The following is a 26,434-nucleotide window of genomic DNA, read 5'->3' as shown; positions in this document are numbered from 1 at the left end:
TAAAAGGCCTGAGAGCTGGATACACACTGCCTAATTTGAACTTCAGAACCTCCCTCCTCTAGGAGTGGACAAGTGGGTAGACCAGGAAAATGGTGTTCTGGCCTTAGGGAGGAAGGGGCAGCTAACAAGAAATCAAACTCAACTACCTGAGACATGAAGTGACAGCCTTTAACTGGCACTCCAGGTCCCAGATATTCTCAGGCATCACTGTCTAGGCCTGAGTTGTCACCTACATCAAGCCCCAGTCATCCCAAGACAAATAAAAACATGGCCTTGCCAGGGCACTGCAACCCTCACCAGACAGACATCAGTCCTGGGTGGAGCCTGGGAGGCCTAGTGGTCAGGCAAGATGGAGAGGTGTTACACTAGGGGGGTGGTGCTCCATCCTATCCACCCATCCACCCACACCCAAATACCTCCAGGGCCCAGACATGAGGCGCTGTTAAATGTGCCTGACCAGGTCCCACCGGTCACCTGGTGAAGGTCTTTATTTTCCTATTTCAGATGATAAAACCCAAATGGGTGGGCTCACTAGGGCCAGGTCTGAGTCTTGCCTGTGCTGTGGTTATGACAGCTTCTGATGTGAAGGGTAGAGACCATGGTCCAATTTATAGGTAAGACAACTGGAGCTCAGGACCCGGGACCCCAAGGGCTATGAAGAGCTGAGTGACACAAAGTCCCATAGATGTTCACATCTCAGTCACCCCCCCACTGGACAGACCAGCCACAGGGACACCAGTTACTGCTCCAGTCAATGAAAGGGAAACTTTATTGAGGCCCCAGGACCACGGGGCTTGGGCAGGAGGCCACCCTGCAGGCAAAGGAGAAGCACGTGGAAGAGCTTTATTTGACCTTCTTCTTGGGGCGCAGGTTGTTGGTGTGGCCGCACTTCTTCTTGCGGCAGTTGACAGCACGGGGGTGCAGGCGGGCATAACACCTGTGCAAGGACACCAGGGATGCTGAGGGCACATCCGGACCACCCCCAGGGTAGCCCCTGCCCCCACACGTGAGCACATACTTGCGGCAGATCATCTTGTCGCAGTTGTATTTCTGAGCGAGCTGGCGGAGGGAAGGCTCAATGATGCCGCCTCGCAGACGAAGCACCAGGTGCAGGGTGGACTCTACAGGAAATGAAGGGCAGAGACACTGACGGAGCCTAGCCTCACCACCTCAGTCCCACGGGTGGAGAGCAGCCTCCAGGGCCCTCCAGACCACAGCATCAAGTATGATGGGGCTACATCAGAATCCCTTGGGTATGTGCAGATGGGACACGCCACCCCACAGAACCTCCACCTTGTCATGTCACCAGTTCCACACAAAATCGGAGACTGATATAAATATACACCAACAGTGGTATCCATCTCAGTTTCCCCACAGGCAAAGCAATTTCTAAGAGATACAAGGATAACCTTTTATTTTGCTAGGGAAAAAGTGGTCATTTCCTTTACAATACTTATATTAATACACACACATTGGCCTTAAAAGAAAAGTGACTAAGAACATGAAAAACCATGGCCATTTGGAAAACACTGATGGAGATGCTTTTCAGCGATGAAAACAGCACTTTACAGAGCAATACTCCCTAGCACCATCTGATCCCCACCTCAAGAGGACCATCCTCTTCTACAGCTCCCTCCTGGTGACAGACAGACTGTCAGCATTCCATCCCGGGTCCTAGGCCTCGCTGAGGCCCTGTCTAGCCACCCCACCCCCGTACCTTTCTGGATATTGTAGTCTGACAAAGTGCGGCCATCCTCCAGCTGTTTGCCCGCGAAGATCAGACGCTGCTGGTCAGGTGGGATGCCTAAAGAGAGAGGACTTCCATTACTCCATTACAGAGGCTCTTGCAAGCACACTGCTGGCAGCTGCCACCGTGCCCCACCCACCCCCACAAGGCTGTGCCAGGATTACTCCAATCCATCAAAAGGGAAACTGAGGTAGGGAGGGCAAGCTGCCTTCCCAAGATGACACTGGGGAACACTGGCATGGCTGAGATCTATTGAAGCCCAGCACCTGTTGCACACAGGACAGCAGATACCCAGGGCTGAGGGTTCCTACTGGGTGGAGCATTCTCACTCAGCCCAACTCACCCTCCTTGTCTTGGATTTTGGCTTTGACATTCTCAATAGTGTCACTGGGCTCGACCTCAAGGGTGATGGTCTTGCCCGTCAGGGTCTTCACAAAGATCTGCATCTCTGCACCTGCTGGGGAGGGAGGGTTAGCATGGATGAGGGGAGTGGTGATCGCTAAAGGTCTGAGCAGCCCCAGCTCACAGGCTGACCAGGTTTAGTCCCTGCCAGCCCCACGAGTGCCTCGGTCTCAACTGCAGGCCCACCTCAGTGCCTGTGTCCTTCTGCCCCTCTGAGCCTGCACCTTCAACTTTAGGGCACCACCCTGCCAAGCATATTTTCTCCAAGCGTGGTCTGGAGGTCCCACCCTTCCTCTCACCAGCCCCTGCTCTTCCAGAAGCCTGGATGGGAATCTCATCTTAGTAGCAGCCCAGCACGCATACTTTCCTCCCTACAACCCCTTTTCCTCTCCAATACCAAGCCCAGACACCCAAAACTCCGGCTTCCTTCTGGGTTACACCCGAATGCTCAGACCACACTTCCTGCGTTTTATCCAATCCATAAATAACAGCTGCTAACTACGTGCCTGGTACGTGTTTACACAGGTATTGTTTTCATTTTCCAAGTTATGAAAACGGTTGCTACCAGACTTTCTTTACAAACTTAGAAAAAGGAGATAAAAACCTAGCTGAGAGGCTTCATATTTTCGAAGGGACTGGCACAGTTTCCACCACGAGAAAAAATTACAGTTAATGCCCCTTCGCATTAAAATGAATCCTCCCCGAAGGACACAGCTCTCCCCTCAAGGCCTCCTCAGATAGCTGGGGCCGGCGGAGAGGGCAAGCTCCCCTTCCAAATGCCGATTTCCCTCGCGAGGCCCAGTTCGGGACCGGAACCCGGCCCAACGTGCCTTGCTAAGCCATCCCGCAGAACCTGGCCCGCCTACACGGATTCCAGGCCGCCGCCTCCGTTCCCTGGGCTCCCATAGTCCCCCGCACCCTACAAACCAACCCGGCCCACCGCCAACCCGCCAGGCCTCCACCACCAACCTGCTCGGCCGCCTGGGTGAAGAGAAAGAGGGCGGCGGAACCGGAAACCGCCGATTCGCCGCCGAAAGCGTCTGCGCACCAAGCACGCTGCGTGCTTGCGTCACAATCCGCGCCGCGCGTCGTGCCCCGCCCTCGACCCCGCCCCGGCCCCCTGGTGGGTGCACGCGGACGAAGTCTCGGCGGCTGAGTAGAACCTTCGCCCGCTAGCTTCCGGCTGTGAGCCCCACCCATCGGGTCACATAGGAAGACTGCCGTACCTTTCCAGGTGTTTCTGCCCTGTCTCCAAACCTCCTGGAAGACGGCCCGCACATAGCGGGTGCTCCGGAGATATTTAAACAGAGTAGGAGAGACCTTTGTGCTGAAGGAAAGGTATTAAGCCGCAGGTCCAAAGACGCAGGGGTCGAGGCGGGAGGCGGCGCGGGGGCTAGACCCCTGGGAGCCACTGGAGGCTCTCTGGCTGCTGTGCATAAATGGGTATCAGGGCGGGTGCGTACAGGAGCACGGAGAGCAGGTGGGGTTGGTGCATTCACTCAAGGAAATGAGGTGGGACCCAAGGCCTCGTTTCTGGGACCGAAGAAGTTAAAAAGTGCTGGGCGCTAGGAACAAGTGAGGACGAAGTTACCCGTGGATTTGGCAGCGGGCTGTGCTAAATCGCTTCAGTCGTGTCTGACTCCGTCCTTGTAGACTACAGACCCCTCTGTCCATGGGATTTTCCAGGCAAGAATACTGTAGTGGATTGCCATGCTCTCCTCCAAGGGATCTTCCTGACCCAGGGATGGAACCCACGTCTGCACCGTAGGGGGCTTCTTTATAGTGGAGCCATTGCTCAGGGTACCTTCTTACTTCATTGACCGCTTCCCGGCGCCCCCTTATGGACCAGGAAAATGCAGACACTCTGAGGTCTGGGAAGAGACCTTTAATAACTAATGGAAAGTGCTTCAAAGATGAGGGGACTCTGTGACAGTGTCTGATGGGGAATGGGACCCCGTCTAGCTCCCTGAGGAGCCCACTTTGGGGCTGAGATTTAGAGGAATTATTCAGGGAAGTAAGGAAATGTGAGCAGTGGGAAGGCCTCTGTGGTGACAGGAAGTGGGGTCATTATGGTTGTCACCACTGGGGACACCCACCCAAAGCAGCCACCTTTCTTTCTAGGCTGGTGGTGCCTGGAGATCATAACCAGCCTGTTCCACACGCAGCACCTGTCCCTGATTTGGGATGCTGGGCCCAAGGATGGAAGGAAGTCACTGCTGGATGCACCCTCCCCTTTTTAGTAACAGAGTCTCTTTATTGATAACTTCCCAACAGCATCTGTAAACATCGGGTACAAAAATATTCACTTAACTCTGTTCTCCAAGGTTGCTCGGCTTGCTCCACAAAGGCCCTAGGAGAGGCTTGTTAGGCCCTAGAGGTCTACACCTCTGGTCAGAGAAATGGCCCGACCAGGCTTGGGGCTGAGTGGATGGCTAATCTCTGTCTTGAGCCTTCTATAACTGTTTCAGAAACCTCCTTGAGATAATGATTGGAGAAAGGATTCAGTACTTTCACTGGAGGAAGGGGCAAGACCAGAATCAGTAGGCCCAGGGGTAGGCTGGGTGGACTCGGACGTGACGGTGCTTGGCTGTCTTGAGGGGGTTCTGACCAGGGGGCTGGGGCGGGGGGCAGCTGGCTCTGGTCTCTGGGAAGCTTGGAGTGTTGTTCAGAGTAGATCTAAGGCCTGACTCTGGAAAAGCTCCCTGTGCCCAGCCCAACTCCAGATGGACTGGTCATCCCTAGTCTGATAGAGGGATCTACAGAAGAGAGATGTTCTCAGTGACGAAGGAGCAGGAATGAAATATCCCCAGGAATTCTAGGGAGGGAGCCTTGTCCCCTTGGCGAGCCCTAAATGACAGACTAGGGTGGCAAAGCTGAGTATCTCAAGGCAGGGTTCTCTGCTCCCACTTCAGACATCTGGGAAATAACGCTGCTGCCGCCCTGAGACCCCCTGGGAGCTCCTGGGAGCGGGGCTACTCGCCCGGCATCTCCTCGTCATCTGTATGGCTGCGACCGTTGATGGCGGGGGAACTAGGCCGGACATGGGACAGGTCCTCGAAGCCGGGGCTGAGGGAGGGCGAGACGGTGTCGGGACTGGTGTCACACGAGCCTGTGCTCTGTTCTGAGGTGGCAATGGTGGTGGTGGTGCTAGGCGGAATGGGGTCTTCATCTTCGTCCTCCAGGAGAGATGCCTCTGGGATGTCTGGGGGAAGAAGACTCAAGAGTTAGCTGAGTCACCGTCATCATCAGCCACTGTGATGAGGGATTAATTGGGCCCATGACCCCTGACAGCTACCTCCACCCCACAGGACAGGTCTTTGTTCATTTTACAGAGGAGGAAACTGAGGCCTTGGCAGGTGAGAGGCTTCTCTTCAAGGTGAAGTGAGGTAAGGACTCAGGTTCTCTGGGGTCTGGCCTACGTGGGCCCTGGGCGGTAAGCCTGAGCCTGGCTCTGCCCTCTTGACTGTGTCACCTGGGCCTGGCCCCTCACTGCCTGTGCCTCAGCTCCCTGCTCTATAAACTGGGAAATGATGGCATTGCCTTTGTTCCTGTGGTTTCAGCAGCCCTGCGGTAGGGAGCTGTTGGCCCATTCAGCAGACTGGGTAAAATGAGGCTCAGCATGGACAATGCTGTGCTTCCGCTGCCAAGTCACTGCCCCTCTGGGCACAGCCCCCACCTCACAGGTGGCTACGGGTAACAGCCTGCGTCATAGTGGGTACATGACACTCACTGGGCTGAGGACTGTCATCCTTGTCAACATCCCGTTGTTACAACCGCCGAAGGAGATTCTGATCTCAACACCTGCTCTGCAGGTTGCCAAGAAGACCAGGCCAGACCCCTGCCCACGTCTGTCTGGACCCACGACCTACCAGGGCCTGGGCCTGGTGTCAGCCCTTGGGGTACATTCCAGAAGCCGGCCCTGGGCTGAGGGCACTGACATTAAAAGGTACAGAGCCCAGAAGTGGGATGCAGGAGTTCTGGGTGACACTTACGGCTGAAGGCCTCCGGGTGCTGTCTGGCCAGCTTCCCTTTCAGTGTCCTGTGGGGGAAGGGAAGGCACACAGGGCTGAGCCCGGTGAGGAGACAGGCTGGGCCTGGTGCAGGCCAGGACCCTCCCGCTCACTGCTTGTCACACCCTGCTCCCAGGCTGGAGGGGGCACTGGGCGCTCAGCCTGCCCTCCGACCCCCGTGATGGACGGCAGCTACTATCCTGGTGTCGCCCAGCTTCCATGCATCCTTAGTGCTGGGTCTGGGCCCATACCTGTAATGCCTTGTGTCTCACCCTCTTCTACCAGGAGCACCTTCCAGGAAGCTCCCCTTCCCCTCACCTCAAAAGCCATTCCTCTGGGGACTTGTCCCAGCCTGTCTTTTCATCCTGGGGTGAGGACGTCTGCATAGGGGCCAGGAGGGCCTGCCTGTCCACGCCCCAAACACCGGCACTCATTACACTGAAGTTCACAGAGAGGCACCTGGTTCCCTTTTTTAACTGTTGTTTTTTTCTTTGTACCTGAAGTAATGCAGTTCTCTCTGGGCTTCCCTGGTGACTCAGATGGTAAAGAACCCGCCTGCAATGCAGGAGGACCTGGGTCGGGAAGATCCCTTGGAGAAGGGAATGGCTACCTACTCCAGTATCCTTGCCTGGGAAATGCCATGGACAGGAGCCTAGCGGGCTATAGTCCCTGAGGTCGCAAAGAGTCGGACATGACGGAGCAACTGAGATTTCCACTTTTTTCAATGCAATTCTGTTTACAAGGAGTTACAAAAGGTCCCTCAGAATAGTCTCTCACCCTTGACTCTGGTCAGCCAGCACCGTGCCCCAAATCCTCCCCCAAAGTACCAGTGCTGCAGCATCCCTGCCGGGGCAGACACACTTATCTCCTTCCTGAGGGACATCAGGGCTTTCCCTGGTGGCTCAGACGGTAAAGAAGCTACCTGCAACGCAGGAGACTCAGGTTCTATCCCTGGGTCAGGAAGATTCCCTGGAGAAGGAAATGGCAACGCACTCCAGTATTTTGGCCTGGAGAATTCCATGGACAGAGCAGCCTGGCAGGCTACAGTCCATGGTGTTGCAAAGAGTCAAACACAACTTGCTGACTAACACTTTTACCTTCACTGAGTGATCCAGCTACATGTCAACCTTTGGGGTTCCTGCTCTAGCCCCATCCCTGCAACACCATACATGGGTGGGCAGCCTGGTGAGAGGCCCCAGAAAACATGCCCTCTTATGTAGCATCTATCTGGCCTGCTGTGTGACTTCTGCATAGAGCTTGCTCCAACCTGTTGCCCTCAATCTGTGGCACCTACTTTGCCAGCAGACGTGGCTGCTCCTGAAATAGTGGAAACAGCACGGTCGGCCAGAAATGCCGCTATAGCTGGTTCCAGGCCCAGGAGCCCCAGCTGTCAGCAGCAAGTGGTGTGAGCTCTGGGGGTGGGGGTGGGGGGGTGGCTGGGGAATTGGACATCGTCTTTCCCTGTCCTCATGGAAACTGGCTCGAGAAGGACCCACAAAACCGGGGAATCTCATTTTCCTCTTGAGAGAAGACCTGGGTGGAGGCCAAGGCGGACAGGAGGCTAGCCTTTCACTGTCTGCTCTGGCCTACCTTCTGCACGATGGGTCTGGTGCTATGTTGCATGTTCAGAAAGAAATAAAACTTAAGTTCAGAAACGCTAAGGTTTTCAGTCCTTCTCCAATACTAAGTGTGTGCTGAAGCCTTGTAAAACAAACACGCTGAGTCTCCCACCCTGCTATGTGGAGAGGACGGCCCTCGTGGAAGAGAAGGGGAACCCGAGGCGCGGAGGCGGAGGCCGGGGGGGAGCACCCACCTGATCCTGCGGAAGATGCTGTCCAAGTCCCGTTTCATCTCCACCAGGGTCCTTGTGTGGTGCAGGAAGCGCTCGGTCATCTGCTGCAGGCGGGCACTTGACAGGTTGTTGAAGTTGAGCAGCATCTCGTTGGTCTTTTCAAAGCGGTCCAGCCTGGCAGCAGAAAAAGGGCACCGACTCCTCTGCTCAGCCTCCAGCGCCCTGCCAACTGATCCTGCTAGGCCTCTTCCTGCTCCACGCCTCGGTGTACGTCATCCCCGTGTCCTGCGGAGCTCTACCTGGTGTCTGAGACCGCTAGCAAACTCCTATTCAGCTTTCAAAACCCTCCTCAGGGTGCCCTTCTCATGTAGCCTTCACCCTCTCCCTGAAGCAGACTCTTTGGCTCTCCTGCTTCCCCTGGTTCTTTCTCTGGTCCAGTCCTGATACCCTGAGGCCAGGAAGGTTCAAGTCTGATTTTGTATCCTCTCAGCCTGGGAGTTCCCCCAGGGCCAGGTCTGAATCTGACCTTAAGACCCAGGAGGGAGATGGGTGCTGCTGAGACCCAGGCAGATCCAGCACCCTCGTCACAGGACGAGAAAGGTAAGGTATCAGGTCCATGCTGTGCCATAAATGGAATGAAGAACTTTTAGCTTAAAGACACAAAAATAAAGCCCCGGGAGACTGATTCCACCCCAAGATTGTGTCAGAGAGCATGCTGGAATTAGGGGGAAGTGGTGGTGGCTACAGTGCCAAGCCGCAAAGAGGGCAAAGGGCATTCCCAGCCCTTCCAAGTGAGCCCGCATGCACTGCAGAGACAGCCTTGGCTCTGAGACAGGCGCCCAACAGGAAGTGAGCCATGGCCCCCCTAAATCCCACAGCCCCTTCCTTATCCTCCCCCCAACCCAAGTCTCCCCACCCCAGGCCTCAGGACAGGAGCTGCTGCGGCCCCCGCCAAACTGTCCACAGCTGCAAAACTGTCCCAGAGCCCCGCTTCCTGTGCCAAGGCCTCGCCTCCAGGCCAGGAAGGAATTTACTTTGGAGCCAGCCAGAAGATTTGCTCACTTCCTTCATTTTATCACCAGTGTGGGACCAGGGTAGAGGCGGGCAGGGCAAGAATGTTGGCCAGCAAGTGGATTCCTCCCCACGCCGGGGCCCCAGGGCCCTTGGCCTCACTCACATGTTCTTCTGGGCCAGGATGATGGCGCTGACATCGTCCGCGTTCACCATGCTCAGCATGCGGCTACAGAAGACCCGCGAGGCCGAGTCCGGGGGGTCCATCGCTTCCTCCTCTTCCGCTGCCTGAAACAGGCAGGGAGAAAGAATTTTCGGTCTGCATCGAGAAGTCGGAGGCGGGGGGGGGGAACGGATAAGAGGGTCTGGGAACCCCGCAAGCCACATCAAGTGTGTCATGCCACCTAAGCCTCAGCTTTGTCATCCTAGAAATTCAGGAGTGTTTTGAGAATCACTGGAGTTCATATTTGCAACTTGTACCCAAGCACATCAGAATCCCATCACCCCTTCTACCTCCACACCCCCAACTCCCATGTGCCCAAGTCACAGGTAACTTCCTCCTGCATAGACCTGCCACCCACCTCCCACATGCCCCTGCCTTTGCACCTGCTGTCCCCACTGGGAGAATATACATGGCTGTCCCCTCAAATCATCACCCCCTCCAGTGCCTTCTCTCACAAGAGACTCTTTGACAGACTACCCCCACTCTGGTCACTCTCATCACTTCACCTTTTTAAATGGTCTCTTTCTGAAATTATTTTAGTTATCAGGTGACCCATTTGCCAGTCACCCCCACAATGTCAGCTGCAGCAGAACAAAGGCATGTCTTTCTGGCTTGCTGCTTTCTCCAGAGCCAAGTCCAGAACCCAGCTCACAGCAAGGGATTGCCAGAATTTAATTTGCTGAGAGCAAAACAGAAACTTTCAAACTCGGCTCTGAAGCTAGACTTCTATTAGCAATTTAAAGCCAGGAGTCAGACCCAGCAACCCAGATGGCTCTGCAGCTCCCAGCTTCTCTGGCACACAGATTACATCCCAGCAGGTGGGGACTTCTGAGACCCTGCTAGGGCAGGAGGGGCCACGGCTTCAGCACTGACCCTCCTAAGGAGATTCAGGAAAAACCCAGAATCCTGACATAGCTTGCCTCTGGGGTCTGCACATTTAATGGCCAACAGAAAGCCCACTTGCAACTGGTTAAGACTTATGCACAGGATCAGGAAGGGCTTTCAGAGCCCACGTCTACCCTCCTCTTTATTGAGCATCTACTCTATGCTAAACAAGACACCAATTTCAAACACCAGCAACTGTTATCATCCTTATTTATGAATGAGGAAAATGATGCTCAGAGACTGAGATTGGGCCATTGACACACAACCGGTAACCACGGGCCACAACTCAAATGCCCACGGCCCACAGGATCCACAAAAGTGTGACTTGCGTGTTCAGTATCTACCTCTGACAGGACAGCTGCTTCTTACAGTTTCTGATTCCTGCCAGACTTCTGATTCTTTCCAGAAAAAAAAAGAAAAAACCGAAACATGGATTTCTTGTCCCTGTGAAATCACCTCATTTACAAATGTCAGCAACTAATATTTACCCCATAGAGGCCAAGAGTACATTTCTCTTTGTGCTGAATCTGGCTATTGGTCTGCACCCCCCATGTGCCTTCCGGAGATAAACTGTCACACCTGATGAAATATAACTCCCCCCCCCTCCCCTCACCCTCCAGCGCCAATCACCATGCTTACTGAGCTCCTACTCCGTGCCAGGTATGGACACCAACACCCTCCATATTTCCAAAGAAGATCATGTATAAAGGGGACACTTGGGCTCTCAAAGGACAGAGTCGTGTGGTGGGATGCCTGCAACTAGAGCCTGGCAGGCACAGCATTTGGACCTGTGGAAAATGGTTCTGCTTCAAAGCAGGGCTCTTTCCTGTCTCTGGCTCCCAGATGTGAGGGCTGAGGGATTCAAGGCACACTCTCCCACCAGATGCCTCGTGGAGGAAGCCTTCCCCAACTGCTAGTCTGGCCTATATACAGGGTGGAAATGACCCAGCCATAGGCTCTGGTCCTGCTCCAAATATATTTATGGGGAAAACACGCAGAGAGGGAGGCTGTGTGACCTTGGACAAGTCATCTCACCTCCTGTCATCTGCCCACCTCATCTGTCACCCACAAAGTAGGAATAACAAAGAATTTGAATCTCACAATGCTGTTTGTGAGACTGAAACCAACAGTGATAAGAGGCGCTGGGTTCTGGGCAGCGAGCTTCTCCGAGGGCAGCGTGAAGAAATCTAAGGATGGCCTCCCCAGTGCTTCCAAGAATAAGAACAAACACTTGTATAGCACTTCGTTTAATCCCCAATTCCCCCTACAAGGCAGAAACTACCACCTCCGAGGGCAACACAGGGGTGGGCTCCATTGCCCAAGGTCACACACCAGTGCGGGGAGGGGCCGCTACTCCACCCAGGTCTTTTAGCAGAATTTAAATGGACTGCCCAAGCTCAGCAAAACCCGCGAGTGGGGCGGGGCTCCCCAATCCCCTCATGCCCCGCCCTTGTGAAACCGGGAAACTGAGGCCCAAGCAGGCCAACGCCCGGTTTTGGTGACAAGGCACAGCCTGAATACAAGTGGCCCCAACTCTCGCGCCCCGGATCCGAATCCTGCCCACAGCGCCAGACGGGGAATAGGAGGCCTGTGCGCAGGAGGGGTGCCCAGATGTTGCCAGCGGCGCGCCCCACCCCCCGACACCCTGGGGACCGCGCCCAACCCGGCCTGGATCCCCAGAGGCCCCTGCGTCCCCAGCCCCACCCAGAACTCGGCCCGGGCGTCGGAGGCAGCAGCACCTGCACATCTGGCGGCCTTGCTCGCGCTTCCGGGATGGCGCCCGCGCCGCCGTAACGTCACCACGCACCCTGCGTGCGAGCGCGCGCGTGCCGGCGACGTGCCCAGGGCCGACTTGCGTGAGTGGAGGCGTGGCAGGAAGGGGTGGGGCTTACGTGTAGCTTCTATTTGCGGGCTCTTAGCAACAAATAACCAATCAAACAGTCCCTCTCGCGCCGCCGTAGTTTGCATAAGCTGAACTCCGCGGCAGCCCAGAACCCGGAAGGGACGTAGGAATAGTGTAACCTTTTCAATAAAAGGATATAATCAGCGTCCTTCTTAGGAAAATCATGCCTTTTTGTAGTCTCCAAGTTCGTGTTGGAGAAGGAAATGGCAACCCACTTCAGTACTCTTGCCTGGAAAAATCCCATGGACGGAGGAGCGTTGTAGGCTACAGTCCATGGGGTCGCAAATAGTCGGACACGACTGAGCGACTTCACTTTCACTTCAAGTTCGTGTAAACAAACGGCACATGGCGACCCCTCCCCCACCTAGCTGCTTCGCAGTTCTCGCCCTTCCCTTGAATTTGCCAATCGCGCTAGCTTGTGAAACCACGCTAAACAGAGCGGGCTTCCCACTCAGTGTGCTCGCCGGTCACACTTGTTGGTTGTGCATCCTTCTGCAAAAGTAAACTTTGCCTTGCTAATCCATTTTCGGAGCGCGCGGCGCCGGCGGAAGACATTTCCAACAATTTGGGGGCTCGTCTGGGTTCCATGTCACCTGGAGGGGTCGAATGAACGCCCGTCCCCACCCCAGGAGATGCGTCCCACTGTCTCGTTACGGTGGCCTCCAGGGAGGGGAAATCTGCTACCCCTTGGGTTGACAGCGGACTCCGGGTCGGAAGTCCATCGACAACGCAGGGGAGGGGCCCAGGCAGGCACATTGGCGACCTACTCCGTGCAGGGACCAAGGTAAGAAACGTCACGTGCGTGCTAAGTCACTTCAGTCGTGTCCGACTCTGTGCGAGCTTGTGGACTGTGTAGCCCTTCAGACTCCTCTGTCCATGGGGATTCTCCAGGGAAGGATACTGCAGTGGGTTGGTATGCCCTCCAGGGATCCAACCGGAGTCTCTTATGTCTCCTACATTGGCATGTGGGTTCTTTACCACCAGCGCCACCTGGAAAGCCCTAAGAAATGTCACAAGAGGTGACAAACTATTTCCTTGGTGGCCGGGTCATCCCGGAGGCTGTCTTGTGTGCATGGGACCTGTGTGTGGAAGCGAGTGTGGAGTCCTGATCCATAGTTCCGTTAATATCTTTGTTGATTTCATATGGCATAAGGCAGTCTATTCCGACCTAATCCGGGGCTTATACCGACCTGCCAGTAGCTAAGAAGCTAAGAGCAGAAATATCCTCTCTTCTGGGATAATTCTCCCTTGAGGGAAACGGCCAGAGGCAGTCGAAATGACTCGGGAAGAGTGCAAGAAACCTCCTAAGAAAGAAAAGAGGGGTTGAGGCTCTAGTCAAGAGCACACAATCAGACAATAGGGATGGGTAATAAGAGTTTTCTTTAGGCAGGAAGGATTCCGAGGAGAGAAAGACCAACAACGAGATTCCCCCAGACAGTCCCCTAGGATGCACGCTCCAGTATTGAGGAGATAGTCCTAGGATGAAAGGGAAAAAGAAACAACAGATGATAAAGTATTGCTGTTTCTTTTGGACTCAAGAACCTATATTGAAACCATCAGTATTTTGGCCTAAGTTTGGGTCTGATGAAGATTGGATCTGCCAACTGCTTGTACAGTATGTTAATGACAAGAGTCCAGTTGCCCAGGAAGAAATAGCTTATGCTCTTTGTTGGAGAAAGGGGCTGGTGGTTCTATTCCCCTTAAAGATGGAACTAGGTAAAGACAAGGAGAAGGAAAATAGTAACTGGCATCCTCTCGACTATTTGCCTCCTCCTTATAACTCAGGAGGCCTACAGCCTTAACTGCCCCAGGAATAGCCTAAACTGCCACAGAAGAGGAAATAAGAACAGTAGAGAGAGAACTCAAGCTGGTCACCATAGCCTCGGTGCCCTCTCCAGCACTGTATCCCTCCTTTCCTCAGTTGAGGAAGGACATAGAACAATGTCAAAGGGACATTCAAAATTACCCTTCCCTCCTGAAAGAGAGGAACCTTGGGGCCTCTAACCCCTCCAAGAGGGTCCCCTAGGAGGAAGGGGAATTAGATTTGTGAACACCTCCCCCCCTTACCAGCTCTGAGGTTTGAGAATTGAAGAAAGAACTGAAGCCCTTATTAGAGAATCCCCCTGGGGTCGCAAACCAGTTAGATCAATTTTTAGGCCCTCAAATTTTCAAGTGGGCTGAGCTTATATCTATTTTAGGCATTCTGTTTTCCAGAGAGGAAAGATCAATGATTTGGACAGCAGTGATGGCCACTTGGGAAAGGGAACACTTAGCTGGCCCAAATGTCTTAGCAGCTGAAGTAAAAATTCCTAACCAAGAACCACAGTGGAATAATAACAGTCCTGAACATAGGGTCATTCGAGAGATCTCAGGGACCTAATTATAAAAGGGATCAGAGAGTTCCCTGATTCCAAAACATTACAAGTCCTTTGACATACAGCGAGGAAAAGATGGAGAGCCAGCCGAATAGGTTGAAAGGCCAAATAAGAAAATACTCTGGATCGAATTTAGATGATCCTCTTGGCCAACGTATGTTAATGTTCGTTTTGTAACCAATAGTTGGCCATATATGTCTAAGAAATTCCAGAAATTAGACAATTGGAAAGATAAACGTTTAGAAGGATTATTAAGAGAAGCCCAGAAGGTATATGTATGGAGGGATGAAGAAAACCGGAAACAGTAAACTAAGATTATGCTTAGCACCATAGGACAGGCCACTCAGGGAAGAGGTGGCCCCAGGAATCGAAAACAAAGGCCACCTCTAGGAAGATTTAATGGAAGAGGGACCCAGGGGCTGTTAAGGGGAAATCAAGTGCTACAGATGTGGGAAGGAGGGACATTTCAAGAGGGATGCCTTTGTCCTCAGTCAAGGAAAAAAGAAAAAGTGATACCTCTCATGACCTTTGATGAGGAATGGGGGTGGTCAGGAGCTCTTTTACATTGAAGGATACTACCAACAGCTCTTGATAAATTTAGAGGTAGGACCTGAGAAAGAGGAGGTCACCTTCCTGATCGACTCTGGAGTGGCAACGTTCCTCTCTGACATGTCACCCTCCTTACCTACCTCTGTCCAATGAGCATTTGTTAGTCTCAAGAGTAAAAGGGGAAGGTTTCAATGTTCCTGTCTTTAAAGAGACTTAAGTATAAGACTAGGCAGACTCAGACAGAATTCTCTTTGTGCCCAAGGTGGGGACTAATTTAGTCCTAATGACTAAACTAGGAATCAGTTCAGTACAGTCGCTCAGTCGTGTCCGCCTCTTTGTGACCCCATGGTCTGCATCACGCCAGGCTTCCCTGTCCATCACCAACTCCCGGAGCTTGCTCAAACTCGTGTCCATTGAGTCGGTGATGCCATCCAACCATCTTGTCCTCTGTCACGCTCTTCTCCCGCCTTCAGTCTTTTCCAGCATTGGGGTCTTTTCCAAGGAGTCATTTCTGCGCATCAGGTGTCAGTATTGGAGTTTCAGCTTCAGCATCAGTCCTTCCAATGAATATTCAGGACTGACTTCCTTTAGGATTGACTGGTTTGATCTCCTTGCAGTCCAAGGGACTCGCGAGAGTCTTCTCCAACACCACAGTTCAATTATTTGGTGCTCAGCTTTATTTAAAGTCCAACTCTCACATCCACACATGACTACTGGAAAAACCATAGCTTTGACTAGACAGATCTTTGTTGGCAAAGTAATGTCTCTGCTTTTTAATATGCTGTTGGTTGGTCATAGGTTGGTCATAGCTTTTCTTCCAAGGAGAAAGCATCTTTTAATTTCATGGCTGCAGTCACCATCTGCAGTGATTTTGAAGCCCCCCCCCCAAAATAAAGTCTGTCAGTGTTTCCCAACTATTTGTCATGAAGTGATGGGACCAGATGCCATGATCTTAGTTTTCTGAATGCTGAGTTTTAAGCCAACTTTTTCACTCTCCTCTTTCACTTTCATCAAGAGGCTCTTTAGTTCTCCTTCGCTTTCTGCCATAAAGGAATCGTGTTAACAATCACTCACAAGAAAATTCGAGTCTCACTTAACTTTCTATCTGCTCAGGAGGAAAAGAAGATTCTCCATGACATCTGGACCAGGGAAGAAAACCACAGGGGACTGAATATTCCCCCAATTCACATTGAGCTTAAGGATAAAAGGGAAACAGAAGACAATATCCTACACCCCCGGAAGGGAGATTCAGATTAGAACCTGTTGTAGAAGGCCTGCTCTGTGACGGCCTCCTTGAACCGTGCATGTCCCCATTCAATACTCCAATACTACAAGTAAGAAAACCTGACGGACCCTATAGATTATTTCAGGATTTGAGGGTAGAAAACCAAGAACTACTCTGAAGTGGACACCCGGTGGTTCCCAGCCCTTATACACTCCTCAGCAAAATATCTCATAATCATCAGTGGTTTAGTGTTGCAGACCTGAAAGATGCCTTTTGGCATCTTTAGCTGAAGACAGTAGAGACCTATTTGCCTTTGAATGGGAAGATCCTCAGACTGGAAGGGAGCAACAGTACCACTGGAGAGACTTTCCCTAAGGATTTACCGAGTCACCCAAGTTATTTGGGCAAGTCCTCGAACAGGTACTAGAAAAATCTGAGGTACCTCCTTCACTTAAGACTCCTTCAATATGAAGGGGATGCGAAAACAAGGAAGGGGTCACCAGTACTAACACAGACTTACTTAATTTTCTAGGACAGCAGGGCCTGAGGGTCTCCAACACCAGATTACAGTTTGTTGAAAAAGAAGTCAAGTATTTGGGACATTTGATCAGTGAAGGAAAATGGAGACGGCCTGAAACGAATCTCAGGGAATACCAGTGTGCCCCTTCCAAGCACAAAAAGGGAACTCAGGAAATTCTTAGGATTGATTGGGTACTGTAGGTTATGGATAGATTCCTATACGCTCAAAACCAAAGACCTATATCTCAATCTCCTGGAGGAAAAAGCTGGCCCTCTCCTCTGGAGTCCTGAGCAAATACAGTAAATAGATACCCTCAAACAAGCCTTGATCACTGCCCCTACGCTGGTGCTGCCTTCATTAGAAAAAGCTTTCTGTCTATATGTTAATGTAGATAAGGGACTGCCTAGGAGTCTTGGCCCAGGAACACAGAGGTGAGAGACAACCGGTGGTGAATTTGTCTAGGTTACTCGACTCAGCAACCAGGGGTCGGCCTAAATGTATTCGATCAGTAGCAGCAATGGCGATGTTAACTGAGCAAAGTAGAAAATGGACATTTGGTGGGGCAGTGATTGTCCGCACACCACATCAGGGCAGGGCAGTTCTCCATCGGAAGGTAGGAAGGTGGCTAACTGATTCCAGGATACGGAAGTATGAAGCTACCCTATTAGAAAGAGACGATCTAGTCCTCACTACCGACAGCTGTCTAAACCCAGCCGAATTCTTGACCAGAGCTGAAACACGGGGTCCTGTGGAACATCACTGTACAGGTCTCACAGATGACCAGACTAAAGTTCGACCTGACCTCAAGGAAACTCCTTTTTCCACCAGGCTTCAGCTCTCTATAGATGGCTCCTCCCAGTGCTGGAAGGGAAAACACACAATGGGCACTCTATTATAGATGGGGAGCGATCCGCAGTTATCGAATCAGAAAGATTACCCGACAGTTGGTCTGCCTGGATATGTGAGTTATTCGCCCTTATCCAAGCCTTAAAATTCCTAAAAGGGACCATCTACACAGACTCTCAATATGGCTTTGCAGTGGTACATACCTTCAGAAAGATTTGCACCGAATATGGCCTTATTAATAGCAAGGGATGGGAACTAGTTCATAAAGAGTTAATCACCCAGGTGCTGGAAAGCTTAATGTTACCTGAGGGAGTAGCAGTAGCATATATACCTGGACACCATAGGGGCTATTCTATGGAGACACAGAGAAACTGGCAGATGGGGTTGCTAAGGAGACGGCCCTCAGGTCAGAGGTCCCGAATCTCCATCTTAACCCTGTCCAGCCTCCTCCTTCCATCGCCCCGGTTTTCAAACCCCAAGAAGAAGAACAATTGGCCAAGCTGGGAGCCTCTATAACCTCTGAAGGGAAATGGCTTCTACCTGACGGAAAAGAGATGTTCTCAAAACTGATTATGAGAGAACTGTTAACTCAAGTTACATAGAGGAAGTCATTGGGACCCACACGCCCTGTGTGACTCTGCCTTAAGACAGGTGAAGGAAAGTTGTATAACTTGCAGAAAGGTAAATAAACTAGTGTTAAAAAAACAGCCCTCGGTGGGGGAAATCCTGAGTCTGAGGCCATTTCAGAGTATCCAAGTCGACTATACGGAGGATGCCTCAAGTTGGTCACCTCAGGTGCCTCTTAGTAATAGTAGACCATTTAACTAATGGGGTTGAAGCCATCCCGTTGTCAACTGCCGTGGTTAGCAACGTAACTAAGATACTATTAGAGGTCATAATTCCCTGGTTTGGATTAATTGAGAACATAGATTCAAATAATGGAAAGTCATTTTATTTCTACTCCTGTTAAGGAGTACAAAAAGTCTGGGGATAAAATGGGAATAACTTCCTAAGGAAAGGTAGAAAGGACAAACCAGACACTAAAGAAACAAATAACTAAATTAATGTTGGAATCCGAACTTCCCGGGACCAAGTGCCTCCCAGTTGCTCTTCTCAGAATCAGAACTGCCCCTTGTAAGGATACTTGATGATCCCGGTATGAGATGCTGTACGGGTTACCATATTTGGGTCAAACAAACTGCTGACCTGTAAACCATGGAAACTAAAGATCAATTTCTGAGAAACTATATACTTGGCCTCTCCTCTACTCTGTCTTCTCTTAGGTTGGCAGGGCCTGTTGACTCAGGATCCACCCCTTGGATTTCTGGTGCATCTTTTTCGGCCTGGTGATCATATCCTGATAAAGACCTGGAAGGAAGACAGACTTGAACCACCCTGGGAAGGACCTTACCAGATGCTGCTCACGACTGAAACAGCTGTTCGCACTGCAGAGAAAGGCTGGACTCAAGTCAAAGGGACTGAATCCCCTAATCAAGAGGAACAATGGTCCATGGTCCAACATCCTGATCCTACACAGCTGACTTTGAAAAGACTTTAATACCCATCTTGGTCATTCTGTATACCAAGATGCAGATTGTTGGGGGCAGCCCTTACCTGGTCAACTTAATTATTAATGTGACCATGAGCAGGGATCCCCTAACTGTGAAATCTGATGTTTGCCAGGTCTTACCTTGTGATGACCTACACAGCTATCTGTAGAACATAAGTACCTTTGTCCTGAACCAGTATGGGGCATGTCAGGAAATGATCCACACCAACTCCCCTGCTCTAGTTGGGCCAAAGTATGGTGGATTACCCAGTATGGGGGTTACACGGCTGAGCCACATAAAGCAGCTCCCACCCTAGCAGAACTAAAAGATAGATTATCCCTGACAAGGAGGGGTCCCTGGAGATGATTGTGGGAATGTACAACATAACCCACTCCTATTAATGATAAAACCAGGGAAAACCAGTCCATCTCTTGAGCATTGGTAGGGACTGTGCTGTGCTTAGTTGCTCAGTCCTGTCTGACTCTTTGCAACCCCATGGACTATAGCCTACCAGGCTCCTCTGTTCATGGGGATTCTCCAGGTAAGAGTACTGTAGTGGGTTGCCATGCCCTCCTCCAGGGGATCTTCACAACCCAGGGATTGCAGGCAGATTCTTTACTGTCTGAGCCAGCAGGGAAGCCCTGGTATGGACTAGGGGCAGACGTATCTGAGAGATCCACTGGGAAGATTAGCTATTAAACTTGTTAAAAATTACCTCCTAATTAGTGCCACAGATGCAAAACTTCTGAACCAATTCAACCCCCAGTTCCCAGTGACCCTACTAAGGTCACCAGGGTAGAGGTGAAGGATTTACACCAAACCATAGAGATCGAGACTGGATATGGGAAAACAAATGCCTGGCTGGAATGGATTAAATATTCTGTCCAAGCTTTAAACAAGAGCAGTTGTTACACTTTCGCGGCAGGTAAGCCGGAAGCCCAGGTTGGTACTATTCCCACTTGAATGGACTTCAGACCCTATGGGTGTGGGATGCCTGATATCTCTCTTTCAGGACAATACAGTTTGGGGCAATAAATCCTGCAGGACCTTGTCACTGTTGTTCCCGACTGAAAGGTTCCAGTAGGCCCCCAAAGACTGTCAGACCCCCATTCCATGACGCTAATTACACCTCGTGCCTCTCTCTGTGGGGGAGCAGTTAGCATTCTCGGGCAATTGTACAATGGGTGCAGAGAAAGCCAGTCCTTTGAGGCAGCAATCCATCTGCATTGTCGTTGGCCCAGATGGATGTCTGGCGGTACTGTGGAGAATCACTGCTTGGGATTCTTCGGCTGACTGGAGTGGAACTTGTACTTTAGTTCAGTTGGCTGTCCCTTTCACTCTGGCATTTCTACCCCCTGACTCAACCCCTGTACAAACCAGACATAGAAGCAAGAGAGATGTCACCAGCTGTGGTGGGTCATTTGATACACGTGTTTACATTGACTCAATTAGAGTTCCCAGGGGTGCCCCTAATGAATTCAAGGCTAGAAACCAGATATCGGAGTTTGAATCAATGTTATTCTAGTGGTCCACCCTCGGTGAAAACGTGGATTGGATAAACTACATTGATTATAACCAGCAGAGTTTTGTCAGCTATACTAGAGACACTGTCAAGGGACTAGCGGAACAATTAGACTCAACCAGTAAGATGACCACCTGGGAGAACCGACTGCCTTAGACATGATCCTGGCAGAAAAAGGGGGAGCATGTGCTATGAGAGGAGGTCGGTGTTGTATTTCCATACCCAACACCACCACCCCTGATGGCACAATAACAAGAGCCCTGCAAGGTCTGACCACTGGCTAATAACTTGGCAAAAAACTCAGGGAAAATGACCCTTTCTCCAGTCTGATGGAACAATGGTTGGGGGGGGGGCAAATGGAAAGGTATAATAATGATATCTGCCTGACCTCCCGAATCACTGTGTTTGAAGGAATGGCCCTAATAGGATATTGTATAATCCCTTGTATTAGAGGTCTTCTGTTAAGATCAATAGAGACTGCCCTTCCTAAACAGTTTGCAGAAGTCCTATCAGAACAATCTCTTACTATTAGATACATCAGAACATGGAGCCATCTCATGCTAACTGAATTTGAAAGAGTAAGAATGTATCATAAAAGAGGGGAAACTTGTAGGGATAATGTAATCTTTTCTATCAAAGAATTATCTTAGCTTCCTTCTTAGGAAACCCAGGCCATTTTGTAATCTCTAAGTCCTGTGCCTGAAGAATGATGGATGGAGGTTCGTGACATTGTACAGGAGGTGGTGATCAAAACCATCCCTAAGAAGAAGAAATGCAAAAAGGCAAAATCGTTGTCTGAGGAGGCCTTACAAATAGCTGAGAAAAGAAGAGAAGCAAAAGGCAAAGTAGAAAAGGAAAGATATACCCAGATAAATGCAGAGTCCCAAAGAATAGCAAGGAGAGATAAGAAAGCCTTCCTCAGTGATCAATGCAAAGAAATAGAGGAAAACAATAGAATGGGAAAAACTAGAGATCTCATCGAGAAAATTAGAGATACTAAGGGAACATTTCATGCAAAGATGGGCACAATAAAGGACATAAATGGTATGGACCTAACAGAAGCAGAAGATATTAAGAGGAGGTGGCAAGAATACACAGAACTATACAAAAAAAAGATCTTAATGACCCAGATAACCACGATGGTGTGATCATTCACCTAGAGCCAGACATCCTGGAGTGCTAAGTCAAGTGGGCCTTAGGAAGCATCACTGCAAACAAAGCTCGTGGGGGTGATGGAATTCCAGCTGAGCTATTTCAAATCCTAAAAGATGATGCTGTGAAAGTGCTCCACTCAATATGTCAGCAAATTTGGAATACTCAGCAGTGGCCATAGGACTGGAAAAGGTCAGTTTTCATTCCAATCCCAAAGAAAGGCAATGCCAAAGAATGCTCAAACTACTGCACAATTGCACTCATCTCACACACTAGCAAAGTAATGCTCAAAATGCTCCAAGCCAGGCTTCAACAGTACGTGACCTGAGAACTTCCAGATGTTCAAGCTGGTTTTAGAAAAGGCAGAGGAACCAAAGATCAAATTGGCTACATCCGCTGGATCATAGAAAAAGCAAGAGAATTCCAGAAAAGCATCTACTTCTGCTTCATCAACTACACTAAAGCCTTTGACTGTGTGGATCACAATAAACTGTGGAAAACTCTTAGAGATGGGAATACCAGACCACCTTATCTGCCTCCTGAGAAACATGTATTCAGGTCAAGAAGCAACAGTTAGAACCAGACATGGAACAACAGACTGGTTCCAAATCGGGAAAGATGTATGTCAAGGCTGTATATTGTTACTCTGCTTATTTAACTTATATGCAGAGTACATATGCAAAATGCTGGGCTGGATGAAGCACAAGATGGAATAAAGATTGCCAGAAGAAACATCAAAAACTCCAGATATGCAGATGACACCACCCTTATGGCAGAAAGAGAACTAAAGAGCCACTGGTTTTGTTGGAATACCTATGATTATGGACTTCTTTAATATTTTCTCATGATTAGACTGAAGTTGAGCCATTTGGGCAAGAACCCCACAAAAGTGACATAGCATCCTTCCCAATGCATCCTGTATCTGGAGGCACTGGGATGTTGCTCTGTCTCACTGTTGGTGATGTTGACTTCAATTACTTACTTAAGGCAGTATCTTCTTGTTTCTCAACTGTCAAGTAACTATTTTTTGCAATTAATAAGTGTCCTATGGGGGGATACTTAAGAGACTGTATGAACACCCTTGGCTTTTTAGTTCTGTTTTTTGTTGTTGTTTAGTTTTTAACATATTTTTTGCCTTTTAGTTTTAGCACTGATCCATCGCTCCTGGCAGCAGTAATTATTACTATGGTTGTTTGCATAAAGGTGCCTTTTAATGTAATTCTATTGTAAACAAGTGCTGTCTATTCTTCTCAATTATGTATTTATTCAAGTATTTATATCACCATGAAGTCATGAGTAGTTATTCTGTGCCTTATAATTAATTTCTATATTATTTATTTTGCTTCCCCTTTAAGTTAGCTCCTGTGTCCTTTTAATATGTTTCAGTGTTTCTGTGAGTAATTCTTACTTTTGGCACCACAAGATTTTCTGTGCTTACTTTGGAAAATCCCTGCTATCAGTCTTTTCTCCAAGGAGCCTGGTTCCTTTTCTTGGAGAATGGTATTTAGACACCAAGATCTAGGTACTGGGTGTGCTCACTGCTATGCAGATATTATTGCTTAGAAACTCTCTCATCAGTCACAGTTAGGAAATACATGTATGTCTAAAACCCTTGCATACACACATCTATTTTTAGTTCTATTATCTGTCCCCTTGTGTCTATACCAAAAATCATGATTTATACTGAGATAGGATGCATTCTTAAGTTAGATAACCCAAGTTAAACACATAAACAAAGTAGAGCAAATAGAAATTGCTAGATAAGTGTTGTTGTTTAGTCACTAAGTGGTGTCTGATTCTTTTGTGACCCCCACGGATTGTAGCCCACCAAGCCCCTCTGTCCTGGAATTTCCCAGGCAAGGATACTAGAGTGAGTTGCCCTTTCCTTCTCCAGGGGATCTTCTCAACCCAGGGATCAAACCCATGTCTCCTGCATTGGCAGGTGGATTCTTTACTCTGAGCCACAGGGAAGTCCTAGATTAAGTGTTAGCAAGTATCATTAGTTATTGAGGTCTTATCACGTGTATGCTCTGTATTAAATGTCTAATTTTTCTGGGTATCAATTTGTTAACTGTGAGTCTGAGTAACACAGCATCTGTCTCTTATGTTGCTAAGAGCTTGAGAGATACACACATGTCCTTGGGCGCAGGGAAGACTCTTTGAGAGCCCTAGAACCGGACATATCTGAGTTAAAATTCCAGCTGTCACATCCTAGCTGACTGTCCTTCAGCAAGTGGCTTAACCTCATGAATCCTTCAGGATTAATTCTTTATAACACTTGGCCCATTGTAAGCCCTTGATAAACTGAGGGTTATCTGTGGGTAAACTGTATTATTACTCCCATGTTCTCCTGCCTTCATTCATTGAAAAGTTAATGCTGGTGAGGATTCTTATGCATTCTTATAGTTCAACCAACAATTTAAAAAATTATTCAGTAAACTCTAGCCACCCTTTCAGGGTTTGGCCTGTATTCTGAGGATCCAGAAAATACTCAGTCCCTGCCTAGCCTTGGATAGTGAAGCAGAGTCCAACACAGACACTCCCAACCCTCCAGGAAACAATGCTTGGCTAGAGGGAGGAGACTCAAAGCTGGAGGAACCTGAAGAATTGGGTATGAATTTTCAAGGCCAGGAAGCAGGTACATCTGAATGGAGTTTTTTGTTTGTTTCTTTGTTTTTAAGAAATGGCAGCTTTGGGACTTCCCTGTGGTTCTGTGGCTAAGACTCTGGGCTCCCAATGCAGGGGGTCTGGGTTAGATCCCTGGTCAGAGAACTAGATTCTGCATGCTGCAACTAAGACCCAGCATAGCCAAATAAATATTAAAAAAAAAAAGAAATAGCAGCTTTAATGTGCACATTTTGTTCAGAATAAGAACAAAAAGGAGGCAGACTCTTCAGGAATCTTCCCCTAATTTCCTAGCTGGCGTCTCAAAAAGCCCATTTCCAAGCATCTTTGTGGCATAGATCTTGGGGGTTGGAGAGGTCAGTATGCAGGTTCTCCAGATGCAGGGGCCCATATAGGGGACACTGGTGGTCCAAGATGGTGAGCCCTGCCTCCAAGCGTGTGCTCACTGCTGTGTCCCATAGAGAGCCTGGTGGCCAGAGCAGCTCTGCCAGGTCTCAGCTGCAGTGCATGGAATCTTCAATCTTCGGTGCAGCATGCAAAATCTTAGATGCAGCATGTAGAATCTTAGTTGCGGGCGTGCAAACTCTTAGTTGTGGCACGTGGGATTTAGTTCCTCAACCAGGGATTGAACCCAGGCCCCCTGTGTTCGGAATGTGGAGTCTTAGCCACTGGACCACCTGGGAAGTTCCTTGGATGGAGTTTTGAGGTAGGATTAGGAGTTTTCTGGGTGCTGACAATCATTCAGGGCTGAAGGGATCACAGGAACAAAGACAGGATGGTGTGAAAGCATGCAGTGTAGATTGGATCTGTTACAAATGTTGGAACTTCATGAGTCAGACAGCAGCCAGTGCTGAGAAGAGTCTGGGTGATGGCTGCTGGGAAAAGTAGAACCGTGACTCTGTCTTCAGGCTGTAGCAGAAGAGGCCCAGACTGCAGAAACTTTTCAGTAGGGCTCTTGGGCGTTGGTGGAGGCCAGGAAACATTTACAAGGGTCCTGGAAGGGGTGGGAGCTGCACATTGAAGCTAAAAGGGACTTGCCTGGCTCCAAATGTTCTGTGCACAGTGGAGTAGAGACAAGAAAATATTTTCCTCTTTTGTGTATTTGAGAGAGAGGGTGGGAAGGGGTGGGAATGCTCAGTCAGCTCAGCGATGGTGACACTGGTTGTGGGGGAAGCCTAAGGCTGGGGACAGGAAACCTTTCTCTTTCAGTTTTATTTCCTGCACAGCACTCACCAAATTAGATATTTATCTACATTATTGTTTGTGCAATATCCAGCTGCCTGGCTGGAAGAGAAGTTCAGTGGGTAAAAAAGACCTGGCCCATCTTATCCTTCATTAATCCGTGCCTCAGTTTCCCTCTCTGTAAAAATGAGGATAATAAAGAGTCTTACCAAAACATTCACATCCAACCCTAAAGAAGACGAGAGAGAAAAATTAGGTGGCAAAAAACACATAAAAAGGCAGATTTCAGTCTAAATATGTCTATAATTACATTAAATGTAAACAAACCAAATGCCCTAGTTAAAAGGCAAAGATGGGGAGACCAAATCAAAAAGCAAAACCCAGTTCTTTGCTGCTTACAAGAGGCACATGAATAACACAAGGATACATAAAGGTGGAAGGTAAAAGGTAGATGAGAATGGAGCATTTAAAACATGCACCAATGGAGAAGAGGTGTGTGATTTTTATATCAAAGTCTACTCTAAGGCAAGAAGCATAAAGAAGGGCATATCATAATAATAAAAGGCTCAGTTCACTGGGAGAATATGACAATTGCAGCTCTATACACAGCCAATGACGTGGCTTCCAAATATCAGAGTATTTGGCTCACAAGGCTGATGTGAGGATTGAAGTGAAAGTGAAGTCGCCCAGTCTTGTCCAACTCTTTGCAACCCCATGGACTGTAGCCTGCCAGACTCCTCCATCCATGGGATTTTCCAGGCAAGAATGCTGGAGTGGGTTGCCATTTCCTGAGGATTAAGTACACATAAAGTGTTTGCCTACATCTGTGACACCTGTCAGTCACTATTACCATAATTGTTGATGTTATTACTTTATATTTGTTCATTTTAATTGTTTTTGTCTTATTGTTGTTTA

At 49.5% G+C, this 26,434-nt stretch overlaps 2 protein-coding genes across 7 annotated transcripts; both read right to left on the bottom strand.

The window, feature by feature from the left end:
* Positions 1–739: 739 nt before the first annotated feature.
* UBA52 (ubiquitin A-52 residue ribosomal protein fusion product 1) lies at positions 740–17,772 on the bottom strand. Of its 5 annotated transcripts, XM_040241239.1 has the most exons (6): positions 17,767–17,772; positions 5,880–5,890; positions 2,091–2,204; positions 1,718–1,804; positions 1,019–1,121; positions 740–937 (listed from the first exon to the last, which is right to left on the bottom strand). In XM_040241239.1, the coding sequence occupies exons 3-6, from the start codon at positions 2,191–2,193 to the stop codon at positions 844–846; spliced, it is 387 nt and encodes a 128-aa protein (XP_040097173.1). In that variant the 5' UTR covers positions 2,194–2,204; positions 5,880–5,890; positions 17,767–17,772; the 3' UTR covers positions 740–843. The 5 variants fall into 5 exon arrangements, with proteins under 5 accessions (XP_040097173.1, XP_040097175.1, XP_040097176.1 ...); XM_040241241.1 differs by lacking the exons at positions 5,880–5,890; positions 17,767–17,772 and adding an exon at positions 14,041–14,046 and having other exon boundaries at positions 2,091–2,195; XM_040241242.1 differs by lacking the exons at positions 5,880–5,890; positions 17,767–17,772 and adding an exon at positions 11,353–11,373 and having other exon boundaries at positions 2,091–2,195.
* Positions 4,378–11,951, bottom strand: KXD1 (KxDL motif containing 1). Of its 2 annotated transcripts, none has more exons than XM_040241235.1 (5): positions 11,810–11,951; positions 9,129–9,250; positions 7,973–8,125; positions 6,142–6,188; positions 4,378–5,351 (listed from the first exon to the last, which is right to left on the bottom strand). In XM_040241235.1, the coding sequence occupies exons 2-5, from the start codon at positions 9,227–9,229 to the stop codon at positions 5,122–5,124; spliced, it is 531 nt and encodes a 176-aa protein (XP_040097169.1). In that variant the 5' UTR covers positions 9,230–9,250; positions 11,810–11,951; the 3' UTR covers positions 4,378–5,121. The 2 variants fall into 2 exon arrangements, with proteins under 2 accessions (XP_040097169.1, XP_040097170.1); XM_040241236.1 differs by having other exon boundaries at positions 4,380–5,351; positions 9,129–9,387; positions 11,810–11,860.
* Positions 17,773–26,434: the final 8,662 nt, after the last annotated feature.

The sequence above is a fragment of the Oryx dammah genome, unplaced genomic scaffold (assembly GCF_014754425.2).
Source record: "Oryx dammah isolate SB20612 unplaced genomic scaffold, SCBI_Odam_1.1 HiC_scaffold_5, whole genome shotgun sequence".
Classification (NCBI taxonomy): domain Eukaryota; kingdom Metazoa; phylum Chordata; class Mammalia; order Artiodactyla; family Bovidae; genus Oryx; species Oryx dammah.
Note: the sequence above shows the minus strand (reverse complement) of the source record. Positions and strands in the feature narration are given on the sequence as shown.